Genomic DNA, 12519 nt, shown 5'->3' with positions numbered 1-12519 from the left:
GAAAGCATCTTCTTTTTGCTCCATCAACAATGGAAGCACGTTTAATTTTGTTTTCACCCTTGTTGCTTTTCAACTCCCTTCTTTATATATGCTCTCAGGGTTGGCTGTCTGAGTGCTCTGTGAATCAGGACAAAGAGAGGCTGAGAGAATGTGTGTGTGTAGGTGTGTAGGTGTGTGTGTGTGTGTGTGTGTGTGTGTGCGCGCGCTTGTGCATGCTTGTGTTTGCCTGTGTGTCTATGTGTGTGCACACTAGCGTATCTGTGTGTGTGTGTGCAGGGGCGGTTTTAGGCACGGGCGACCCGGGCAGCCGCCCGGGGCGGCACTTTTTCATAAGACGTGGGGGGCGGCAAGGGCACTTAAAAAAAAAATCATCTGGGCCGCGAAGCGGTTTTCTATTATCTATCATATCACTGTGTGTGGAATTGGCAAATTGGCGCCCCCTGCAGCTGCAGGCGCCTCTGCTCGCTAAGAAGGTGCCGTGGACAGATCCTGCGTGAGAAGGGGGAAGGGGAGGGGGCGCGGGGATCCACTGTATAGCAGTCACACCTCGACTTTCTTCCCAATAACGCACATTCATAACATTATAATTACAGGCCTATAATTCCTGCACGTTTTCGTTTTTCTGAATTGTGTGAAATGGCTAATACAAATAGGTAATACAGAACGATGATGTGGTCACCAAGGGCAAGGTGAATTGGTGGAAGGAGACCACTGACTGCTTCAACTTATCCAACTGGTGAAGGTAGTACGTAGTTAGCAGAGTATAGGTAGATAGATAGATACTTTATTTATCCCGAGGGAAATTAAATACATATTTTACAGAGTAGTCTATTACATTATCAAGAAAGCTATTGAAGGATGCTCAAGTGGACAAGGTAAAAATGTGTTTTCAGTCAAGTGTAACTTAACCTAAATTCCTATTAAGGCAACCAGCTAATGTTGAGCACCAACAGAATTGTTTGCTAGCTAGCGTTAGCTAGCTGATTTGACCATAGGGTATGAACATGTTCATTCATCTGACACTAGGCTAGGTGTTAGCGAAGTCCCGCTAGCCACAACTAACAGAATATAACAGCATACAGAGTACTAGTATAATCTTAATAATGAACAGGTCGATAGCTAGCTGGTTAGACCATATATTTCCTTTTGACACAACTATACTAGCCAGCGTTAGCGAAATCCCGTTAGCCACGATTAGCTAACTCAACTATACCATAATGCATGTTGAGTGCTTAACCTAACTTGCAGAGAGCTGGTTAGCTAACATTAATGTACATGATGTGTGCATTGATTCTCTTAAGTGTGTTAGTCAAATTTTCTATTGAAGGATTTGTGCAATTGATACATTTAAGTTTGTCTTTCACTTATATTGTTATAATAAAAAATAAATTAGATTCTTTTTTTCCCGGCGGGGGGCGGGGGGGCGCTCAGAGGGGGTTTCGCCCGGGGCGTAATTCCATGTAGAACCGCCACTGTGTGTGTGTGTGTGTGTGTTTTTGTGTGTGTGTGTGTTTGTGTGTGCGCGCTTATGCATGCTTGTGTTTGCCTGTGTGTCTATGTGTGTGCACACTAGCGTATCTGTGTGTGTATGTGTGTGTGTGTGTGTGTGTGTGTGTCAATCCCATGTCTCTCTCTCTCTTCCTCAAACTCACCAGATAGCAGCCCACTCTTAAAGCACCCCTCTCATTCCCACCCACCACTCATTTCCACCACCTCCCCACCCTCTGTTCTCTACCCGCTCCCTACAAACACTAATCCCTCTCGCAACAAGTTTAGTGCTCTGACGCCTGGACTCGCCTTTTAGATGCACGGGGCCACTGACAAGACGACACAACAACACGACAACGACGCAACAATGACAAGTTGGCACGGTGGAGGCGGACACGGAGAGAACAGCTGATTGTGTGTAATTAATAGAGACAGGGACGCGTGCCAGACGCTGCCTCTGATCCAGTCACTCGTACGGCTGAGTGAGCAGCTGTCTAAATATATGGCATTCATATGTGCCATTGATACACAAACACACACACACACACACACACACACACACACACACACACACACACGGCTGAGTGAGCTGCTGTCTAAATATATGGCATTCATATGTGATACACAAACACACACGTGAGTGCATGAGAAGAAATAGCACCTGCTGAACAAATAAATGAATACACACACGCACGCATATACAAACACACACACGTTCATACATACACACACATGTACCTCGACACACATGCACACAGGCACACATGCATGCAAATATTAACAAATACATGATTACCCCCACCCCCAGAAACACACACACATACACACACAAAAAGACAAAAAAAAAAAGTGAAGTGAAGTGATTAAGTAGACATAATCACTTATGCAAGACTGTAAAGTCCAACACCTTTTCTGTATTAGATACTGCAGCTTAGACAGGGAAAACCCTAGCTGAAACAAAGAAAAAAGTGAGCTCTCTTTCTCTCTCTCTCACACACACACACACACACACACACACACACACACACACTGTGAGCAGCTTGCCGCTCCGCCGGTGCCTGGGGATCATTAGAGGTAGTGGGAACTCCTCCACACCAGGGCTTCCTCTGCAATGCCTGACGTGGGCGTTCCTCATCATCTCTGTATGAAATGGGACGTAACCTGCACTAGAGTGGAGAACATAAGACTGTGGTAATCGGAACCCGTGGGTAACAGGGGATGGAATAAGGTGGGAGGGTGAAGGGGGAATGAAACAAGAGTGCCCCTGCTGTTTGGTCTGTGTAAATGCACACTAAGGTGCGCATGGGGCTGGGTGTTTGGGAGGAAGTGTGTGGTTGTGTGTAAATGTATGCGCTGGAGAGAGACAGAAAGAGATAGAGACAGAGAGAAAGTGAGAGAGAGAAAGATAGCATTTCCCTTTGGGCGTGTAAATGAATTCTCACTTGTGCATCAGCTTACAATCACTGCAAACACACACTGCTTTTCAAATGGCTGCTCTGCCTTTACAAATACACACTGAGCAGCTACTGAGAGCTCAGGGAGCTATTTACCAAACACTTCTGCAACATTTCCTCACCGTACTGCTAGTCATGAAACAGATTTAGCTTTTCCTCTGTTGCCGTCTTGCTTTGTTTTACCTTGGTAAAAAAACTTTAAAAAAACTACCCTCATCGATGTCTCTCCGATTCAGTATTGTTGGTTTATGTAAGCTGAATGTGAGTCATGGAGGATGGTACTGAGCCCTCTGTTTTCCAGGAGAGGTCAGAGTTATTTTTGTATTTTTGATCCGTTTACACATTTATTGTGTCAGTGAGGGAAATCTTTTCAGATAAGAAGTGAAGCATTTGTTCCTAAATCCCCTGAGCAGCGCAGAAATACCGGGGAGACCACAGAGTGGGTTGTGAGAAGAAAGAGAGAGAGAAAGAAGGATAGAGAGAGAGATAGAGACACTTTGAGAAAGAGAGAGAGAGAAGAGAGAGGGCAGATACAATAAAAGAATAAAATAGAACAGGATTGCCCATGAGAGTGTTCCTGCAGTGGTTGCCAGAAAAAAACGCCACACTAATTTGCTTTCCTTCTGACTCCCAAAACATTTCTTCCCCCCCCCCCACTCACTCTCCTTTCACTCTTAGCACTCTTGCACTCTTTTGTTGTTTGCACTACTACACCGATCCCTGTGTCATCCATTCACTCTCCCTCCTCATTAAGTCATCTTTTGAGTCTTCAAAGGTGGCTCCTCTTGAACCTGGCCCGCCGTATGCACAAATACATTCTCATTAAGTCAGTCCCCCGCTGGCTGGCTGGCTGCTGTTAATTGATCAGTGTGTCCTGACATGTTTAATAAATGAGTTCTGAATGGGTCTCTCGGTGTAGGCGATCGCTTGCGCAGGTCTGAGTGGGGCCAGACGCTGTGAATGCACGGTGACGTGTGCATGTCTGATCGGCGCTCTGTACTCCTTCACTTTACCGGTGCCGATAATGAGATAAGCACCTGTGCTTGAAGCTGTCTGCGGCACAGCACATGAGCCTACAGTCTCAAATGTGGTGCTCTGCTGTCCAGCCTCAAAGCTACAAAGACGTCATTGGGAAAGTGTTTGATACGACATGCTTTTCCACTGCAGGGACTTGCGGGCCGTTTGAAGGGGACCAGCACCTTTCCACTGCAGGAACTACCCCTGTAGGACGTCTTTCAGGGCCATTTCGGGGGCGAAATGAATACCTACTCTGGGGTAGATACTTCTGTGCAGCCCTGAAACTGCTGGGTAGGGCTTGCAGTGATGGTTGATGCTTATTGGTTAAACGCGATGTGCGTGGAAGACAAAAACAAGCGTCATTTTTAAAACCAGCGACCTAAACCAGAGGTTACGCGCTGAATACAGCTCAATAAACCAGCGACCTAAACCAGAGGTTACGCGCTGAATACAGCTAAATAAATTATAGCTTGTTGAAGTTAAGGTCACTGAATGAACAAGAAAACTGATCAAGCAAAACATCATAGTTATAGAAAATATAGACTTGAATTAATCAAAGTGGTGTTGGGAGATTAATTTATCAAGTAATTACATCTGCCATGAAGCCATTTCACTGAGGGTTAGCACCAGTGACGTGCGGTGAGGTTCGTGGCTGGTGAGGCACTGACTTTTTCAGAGTCAAATTTACAAATACATAAACCCAATTTAGTAACGGCGCCTATTAACGCCCGAAACCTATTAACAGCCTCACGCAGGTACATGTTACTTAATATTGATTTCTATATCAACCAGGATAACGGATTTTAAACACCATACGCTCCTACCAAAAGGGGGTATTTAACTTGTATGTGTGCAAAAAATTGCAGTACAGCGTTATTTAGTGTACTAGACAGCGATTTATTTCTGTGTGTACAAACCCTCATGGAACGAACTGAACGAATTCGATTTCGCAACGAGAATTTGTGAGGGTCATAGAGCTTTCCATAGACATATATACAGAAAGGCTGTTAATGGGTTCCACCTCCTGTATCAGCTAATTTTGCGTGCCAGTCTACACAACGGAAAAAAAAAACTGAAAACACGTTTCAGTTGAAATCAAAACAAGTTACCAGTCCTAATCTAGACACCCACCGCTACTGAAATATGTAAGATTGATTGATTAAAGATTTTTCGATCTATACATGTTTTTAATAGCTGGGGCGTTAATAGGCGCCTTTACGATAGAGTATCTAAGATCACCATTCAATTGGCAGCTTTCACATTGACTACTGGTTTTTTATATCAGCATTCTTTACACACACATAGGTAAGGTGCATACAGTAGGCAGCTGCTAGCTTGTGATGAACTCATGTGTAAATATTATGCACTCATGAATATGAACTCCTGAATATGAACTCTTTCTTACGAAGTTGCACAAGCACCCTGAGGGTTTCTACCTTTTTCCATTATCATTTTAAGAGTTAAATCGATGAGACTATAACATCAGCTAGATAACCAGCTATCATTTCATGCAAATTGAACTCCTCCGATTAACTCGTAAGGTTATTAAGTGTCCTTAGCTAGCTAATTAGCTAACGTAGCAACAGGATAACCATTGCAACCAAGAAACACAACTTACCTACGATTTAAGTTTAATTTCTCAAAATCAGCTCACCAATAAAAAGCAGTCTTGGGTTCCGAGTGATCACAACCACTTGAGTGATGTTAAATGGCTTCACATAGACATAAAACAATCCCAATAGAAATTATGGGAAATCAACGGAGCTGCCGCTGTAAGTTCAAAACCGAATGTATTCTTGAGGTTCCAAACATGTTCAAAGCAATTTGGCTTTGAATGTGAGAAGTCGATCGAGTTATCTTCTGTCCCGTCGCTTGAAGCATACCTTTTAACTCCGGCATTGGTCTCCCATTATTAATCATTTCACGTTTGGACTGAAAGTCCAGTTTTGAGAACTGCTTCAGCTTAGCAATAAAATCTTCCATTTTCGCCGTCAAGTAGAAGTGTAGAGAAGAAGAGCAACGTTTCCCAGCATAACCCCGACAGGTGCGCTCTCGCACGCCCCCTTCATTGAGGCAGAGGTACTGTGTGCCTCACCTACATGAATTTCCAATGCGTTTTGAGCTCAGCTCAAAGGTTCTACGCATGCGCACGTTTGGAGCGATTGCGCAATCCTAGGTGAGGCACTGCCTCACTAGCTCCCATAGACAATACATGGTGCCTAATCTGACCGCACGTCCAGGGGCGGTTTTTCCTACAGGCGGTATAGGCGGTCGCCTAGGGCGCCACTCAGAGGGGGGCGCAAAAAACTGCGCCCAGCAAAAAAAAAAAAAACAAGAATTATATTTTTGTTTTGCTGGACAGAGTTTTTTTGCGCCCCCTTCTATATCTCCAACCAATATTTTGACATAAAAACAAAACATAAAATTAGCCAAAAATCGAAAACGGAAGGGGTACGTACGTCCTTGGTGTTGTCAGAACATGCTAGCACAGTGAGGCGTCCGGGGCGCAATTTAAGAAGAAAAGAAAGGAAGAAGAAGAGAAACGTGCCAAGGAGAAAGGTAAATCCTTAAATCCTGTTCTAGCCTAGAATGAATTCCAGATAAGAAAACGTTCACGAATGCGTGAATTGCCCCGGGCACTTTAGTGGAGTTAAGAAGAAAAGATGTACCTTATCATTGAAAGTTTACCTACTCCCTGTCACATAGTTCTTTAAGGATTTTACAGAGGCGGGTATATCAAAAATGATATGTCCATTTATTCTACATTATACAAAAAAGACATGATTAAAATAGGGGCGCACATATAAAGCCAATAGCCAGTGCAACAACACTACACATATCTTACTCGTTGCATAGCACACCCATTAAGGAAGCCAAACACGGCAACTTGTCAACAAATGAGGAATACTGGTAAAAAAGTGTTGTATTGTCAACTTTAGTGAATGGATTGTATGTAATCTTGCTAGTTAGCTAACGCTAGCTAGCCAGTGACTTGTGGCGTTCCTTGTTATTGCCATTCAGTCGAAACATCAGTTCAAGTTCAGCTGTACCGCAATTTGCGTCATTTTGCGTCATACAAATTTGAGTAATCAAATTTGGACAGCTTTAGTTTTGGTGGAGCGAGCTAGCCAGTTTAATTAGACATGATTCAACTAATCAAGAGCTATGCATCTTGGAATACAAAAATGTGTGTGTCCATAAACAGTTGAACAGGGGGCGTGGCCGGAGCGTAGTCCAGCACAGGCGTGACATTTTCTCAGTGATTTGTTCTTGAATTAATGTTTGTTCATCGTCGCGTTCGTTTTTGTGTTTATGTGAAAGAAATGCAGTCTTACAGGGCAAAATAGCGTTTGAAAGTTGCAATTCCGTTTTCGTGGGGAAAACAAATATTTTTGTATTTGTAGGGGGGGGGGGGGGGGGGGGGCGCCAGGAGTGAAGCTCGCCTAGAGCGCCAAATGTGCTAGGGCCGCCCCTGCGCACGTCCCTTGTTTTCTCCCGTCTATTTGAATAGGACATGCGCAAATTCAGCGAATTCAGCGATTTTGATTATAAAAATGCTCGAAATGATTGGAATCATGCAGAAATTACACCTATACCACAGATTAGTAGAGAAATATCAATATTTATTTTATTTTATGAGGCTCTGCCTCACCTGCCTCATAGGACCGCACGTCCCTGGTTAGCACATTTATAGCAAATTTCAGCTGTCGCCTCGGCCCTGAGGTAATCCTAACGTTATTGAAAGCTCTAATGTTGGTGCTGCCACTGGAGAAATATGTCATTATTTTGTCCTGCTGTGCTCAGAATTGACGTTGCAATCGAAGAGCACAATACTAGACTGAAAGGGCTCAATAGAGGGGCGTTCCTGTAAACATGAGGAATACTCACTTCACCTGGGAAGTGCTCCGAGTTTCTACAGCGGAAAAGCGCCTATTACTAACCATGTGTTAGCATACCCCTTCATTGCCCTGTGATGGATGGCTCTTAACCCCCCTCTGTCTACAGATTGTGCACAGGACTCCTGGTGATAGAAGAGTGAGGGTAGTTATTTCCAGTCCTATTTTGAGCATACTGGAGACATATTTCAGGGTGAGCAACAGTGGTTGTTACACTTCTAACACACACACACACACACACACACACACACACACACACACACACACACACACACACACACACACACACCTAACTCTTAGTTAACCACATGTTGTGCAGTCCATGCCACCTTCATCCATCCCCCTCACCTCTTATCTACAATGCTGTCCAGATGGAGTGGGACTGTGTGCATGAGGGGGTGCGTGTGGGTGGGGGAGTGTCATCCTCCCCCTCTGTCTTATTCTTTCTCTCTTTTCTGTGTTCTGTCTGTGTGTGTGTGTGTTTGTGTGTGTGTGTGTTTCTCATTCTGTCTAGAAAGAAAATGTGTGCACATGCAGTGTTTGCAGTGTAAGTCTGAGTAAGTGTGTTTGTGTGTGTGTGTGTGTGTCCGGTGTGTGTGTTTGTGTGTGTGTGTGCGTATGTGTGTTTGTGAGTATGCATGCAAGTGTGTTTGTGTCTCCCTGTCTCCCAGGAATGTTATGCATCATTAACCTGACCCACAGTCTGCTCAATCTACTGTAATGAATGCAGGCGAACATGGGAACATACACACACACCGACATCGCATACACACACGAGCACCCACGAAAATACAACAAGCACACTTTTTACACCAAACAAACAATACACCCAGCATATAACAAGATCCTCTCTATATTGAGCATGAACATGTCTTATGTTAAAAAGCTACAGATTTTGTGTAACCTGTATGTGTGTGTATGTGTGTGTGTGAGGGGGGTCGCAGCAGAATCTGCAGACAACTTTTTAATCACATTTTTTTTTATTCGTTATTGTTTTCCAAGGGCACGTAACCACCCACTGCCGTAGACCATCTTATTTCTACATTGCTTGGCGAAAGTCTCTCCAAAGCCAAAAAGCGATTCACCGGTGTCATCTCACTGACACTACCCTGGATCGCATTTAAAACAACTGTCCTGATTTCTCAGTTGGAGAAATGGCCAATTATTTGTTATGGCCTACTTAAGCTTTTAAACAAAGTTCCGAATAAGAACCAAACCGCCCGAAAATGCGTTTTCTATTTTTCATGTGTCAAAACGCTGGCAGTAACTTTTCTTGGTAAGGAACAGTTTTGAGGGATAAAATGTTTTTTCTGGAAACGCGCAGTTGTATTTTTGGAACATAGACTCGCACAGTTTTTTTGTAAGAATACACTTATCAAAAAATAAAATCACTATCAATAAAGCACTTTTCTGTGAGATTTTTGTGTTCGTGCCTCTTGTCTGTTGCTTTGATGCATTTTGTATCGAGGCCAAATGCGATCTGTTCGTGTGTGTGTGTGTGTGTGTGTGTGTGTGTGTGTGTGTGCGTGTGTGTGCGTGTGTGTGTGTGTTTACCTTTATGAGTTTACACCTGATCTGAGCAGACACCATATGGCTGTTCCGGAGGTTTCCCACCCGGAACATGAGGCAGAGTTTTCCGTCGCGCTGTGAGATCACTGAGTCCTGGCTGAACATAAGCGTCTCAGCTCGCTTTTTAGGTTGGGACATCTTGATGAACATGCAGCCGATGAGGAACGCATCCACGATGGAGCCTAGAAGCGACTGGAAGAGGAACAGGATGATGCCCTCGGGACACTTTTCCGTAATGTAGCGGTAGCCATAACCGATGGTCGCCTCGGTCTCGATAAAAAAGAGGAAAGCCGAGGGGAAGTTGTACACATTGGCAACACAGGCAACATAAGTTGGGTCGTGGCCATGGTTCAGGTCCCCTCTGATATAAGCAATGATCCACCACATTGATGCCATAACTAACCAAGCTATTGTGTAAGTTAGAATGAAAATAAGCAGGTTCCATCGCCACTTCAGGTCCACTAGTGTGGTGAATAGGTCTGATAGATACCTGCTAGTTTCTCCACCGAGATTTCCGTGCTGGACGTTACAACGGCCGTTCTTCTCCACGAAACGCTGACGCTTCTTCTTGACCGGAGCAGAGAAAGTGGTTCCCCGGCTCGTGTTCACGAACTGGTAGTCCTCCCCGAATTTCCTTCTTAGCGCTGCCATGACCTCGGTGGTGTTGGGCACTTGGCGAGGTCCGAGAATCTCACTTATCCGACCCTTTGTTAACAGCAGGAGACTTACTTACCCAAGCGCACCATTTGCAGATTGGCACATTGGTCAGTTAAAGTTATGGTCTAATAATGTAACAAAACATGATCATTATATTTAATTGAATGAAGGAGCAGCACAACTTTCACCAAGACGGGAATATTCCAGAATGATTTAGTCGATTATCAACTTTTTCGTGTGATCTCCAAGCCAGCCGGCGCTCCTCGCCTCTTCATTCAAGTCAGTTTCAAGTCGCAGAGCGCACATAGGCGAAGGCTACAGGAGCGCTTTGAAAGGTGGCTGCTTCTGAAGACACATGCCGATGCCGAAGCGAATGCGAGACAGCGGAACAGAAAGAGGAGGGGGCGGGGCGGGGGCTGTAGAACGCGAACCACGCGTTTCCTCGTTTATCGGATGCGCTGTCAGACTAGACCGGATTGGTACGAGCGTGTATTGTGTGTGCGTGTGCGTGTCTGTGTGTGCGTGTGTTTGTGTGTGTGTCTCTCTCTCTCTCTCTCTCTCTCTCTCTCTCTCTCTCTCTCTCTCTCTGTGTGTGTGTGTGTGTGTGTGTGTGTGTGTGTGTTTGTGTGCGTGTGTGAGAGAGAGACAGAGAGAGAGAGAGAGAGAGAGAGTGGGTGTGTTTTGTGTGATTAACATAAAAAAACTCACGAAATCAAAATCAAAGCCTTGGTTTACAGTCTGTTAACGCACACACACTGTGTCTCACACTATCAATGTACACACTGTCAACGCGCGCAAACTGATTTGAATAATCTATAGGTTTACGGGTATAATGCACATACAGTAGGCTTAATGAATGTCTCATTTATTCTGTGGAGAATGTTGCAGCAATTGCCGTTATATTACTGAAACATATCCTAGGGTTTTACGATTTAGGCCAATGAATCTCTTTATTTTTAATGAATCAATGATTCTCTCTCTCTCTCTCTCTCTCTCTCTCTCTGTTTGTGTGTGTATGTGTGTGTAGATGAAAGAGCAGTAACAGAACATGAGGTAGTATAGGAAATGGTGCCATCTCTCGGTAGAAAAGTATAAGTGCACATTACCAGACTTTTTCAATGCAGTCAGGCCTTTGCCTTAGGATCTTCATTTTTACTCTCTGTTTGTTTTTTCTGACTGAAAAGACAACCGGTGTTCTGACATATGCAGTCAGTCTGTATTCATAGATTTTCAGGACTTGCCATATTTACTGATCATTATATTCAAATTGACTTCATAATTAGTAATAGAGAATGACAAAAAGAGTGTGCACATATGACCTTAAAATGATTGTGACACTGAATAAATATCAATGTGTGTGTATGTGTGCCTGTGTGAAAGTGTCTATGAGAGATAAGAGAGAGAATGACCGATTTCATAGAGGGACTATCCAATCCACTTCGGGTATCATGAAAACACTGTAAAAGTGACTACTACACTCTAGGCATGTCACCTCCAGGGGCGGCTCGTCCATAAGGGCGATTGGGGCGACGCACTGCCTAGGGGAAAAAAAAAAAAAAAAAAAAAAAACTCCTTATGTATAAACGCAATATCATTGTAAGTCGCGTAAATGACACGTAAATTTAAATGTAATAATTTTTTTTCTGTCGGATTCTACCACTAGACCGTCTGATCTGCCTCTGTATGTCATTGTCGAATCAGGTAACAGTCGTTCAGTCAGCCTAAAGTCGTGCTTCAAATGGCCCCACCCCTTCTGGGGCGATTTGGGGCGAAATGAAAATCGCCCCAGACCTCTCCCATTGACTCCCATGTTAAATCCATTTTTTTCACAAAACAGAGCTCTCAATGCATTCTCTATGGCTTCCGGGAGGGCTCGCCCCTCCTGGTCTTGTCATAAGTAGTGGACGTAAAAGCCTATACGAACGTCATACAGCTTCGACGGAGGCATATTCTGTCAAGATGGCTGCCCTGTCCAGTGCAATAACTCGATTCGCTCTTTGACAGAAACTCCTTTTAGTCGGCGTACTAATGAAGATAAATTGACAACAAAACAATTAGGACTTCCTAGACCAAATGTATCCATTCAACAGGTTTCTACAAAGGGAGGGAAATCCTACATCTAAGAATCGGAACGAAAGAAAATCGCGTGGCTAATGCGGTCTGTATTTCATATACCACTGTCACTTTTCATAGGTTTTACAGTGTGTTTCACAGTTCGCTTCTTGCACTAACACTGAATAATTTTTTATGTGATGACTTATTTTGCTTTTGTAAGCCAATACTTTCAAGATCAGTCAATAAATATTGTTGTTTTTGACTTATGTTACCCCTTCTTTATGATGTTACTGGACATATCATGTGTCCTGTTAAGCTATGTTACATCATACAACATTTGAGACACGTGGATAATGAAAAAGTGGGATAATTTAATGTGGAGC

At 43.9% G+C, this 12519-nt stretch overlaps 1 protein-coding gene across 1 annotated transcript in view; it reads right to left on the bottom strand.

The window, feature by feature from the left end:
* Window positions 1-10525, bottom strand: part of kcnj19a (potassium inwardly rectifying channel subfamily J member 19a) — a 24034-nt gene extending 13509 nt beyond the window's left edge. Inside the window, exon 1 of the mRNA XM_031571372.2 lies at window positions 9410-10525. Within this exon, the coding sequence (XP_031427232.1) occupies window positions 9410-10075 (666 nt within the window). The 5' untranslated portion in view covers window positions 10076-10525. The remainder of the gene's footprint in view (window positions 1-9409) is intronic.
* Window positions 10526-12519: the final 1994 nt, after the last annotated feature.

Source organism: Clupea harengus, chromosome 1, assembly GCF_900700415.2.
Source record: "Clupea harengus chromosome 1, Ch_v2.0.2, whole genome shotgun sequence".
Taxonomy (NCBI): domain Eukaryota; kingdom Metazoa; phylum Chordata; class Actinopteri; order Clupeiformes; family Clupeidae; genus Clupea; species Clupea harengus.
This window is presented reverse-complemented; position numbering and strand designations above follow the sequence as displayed.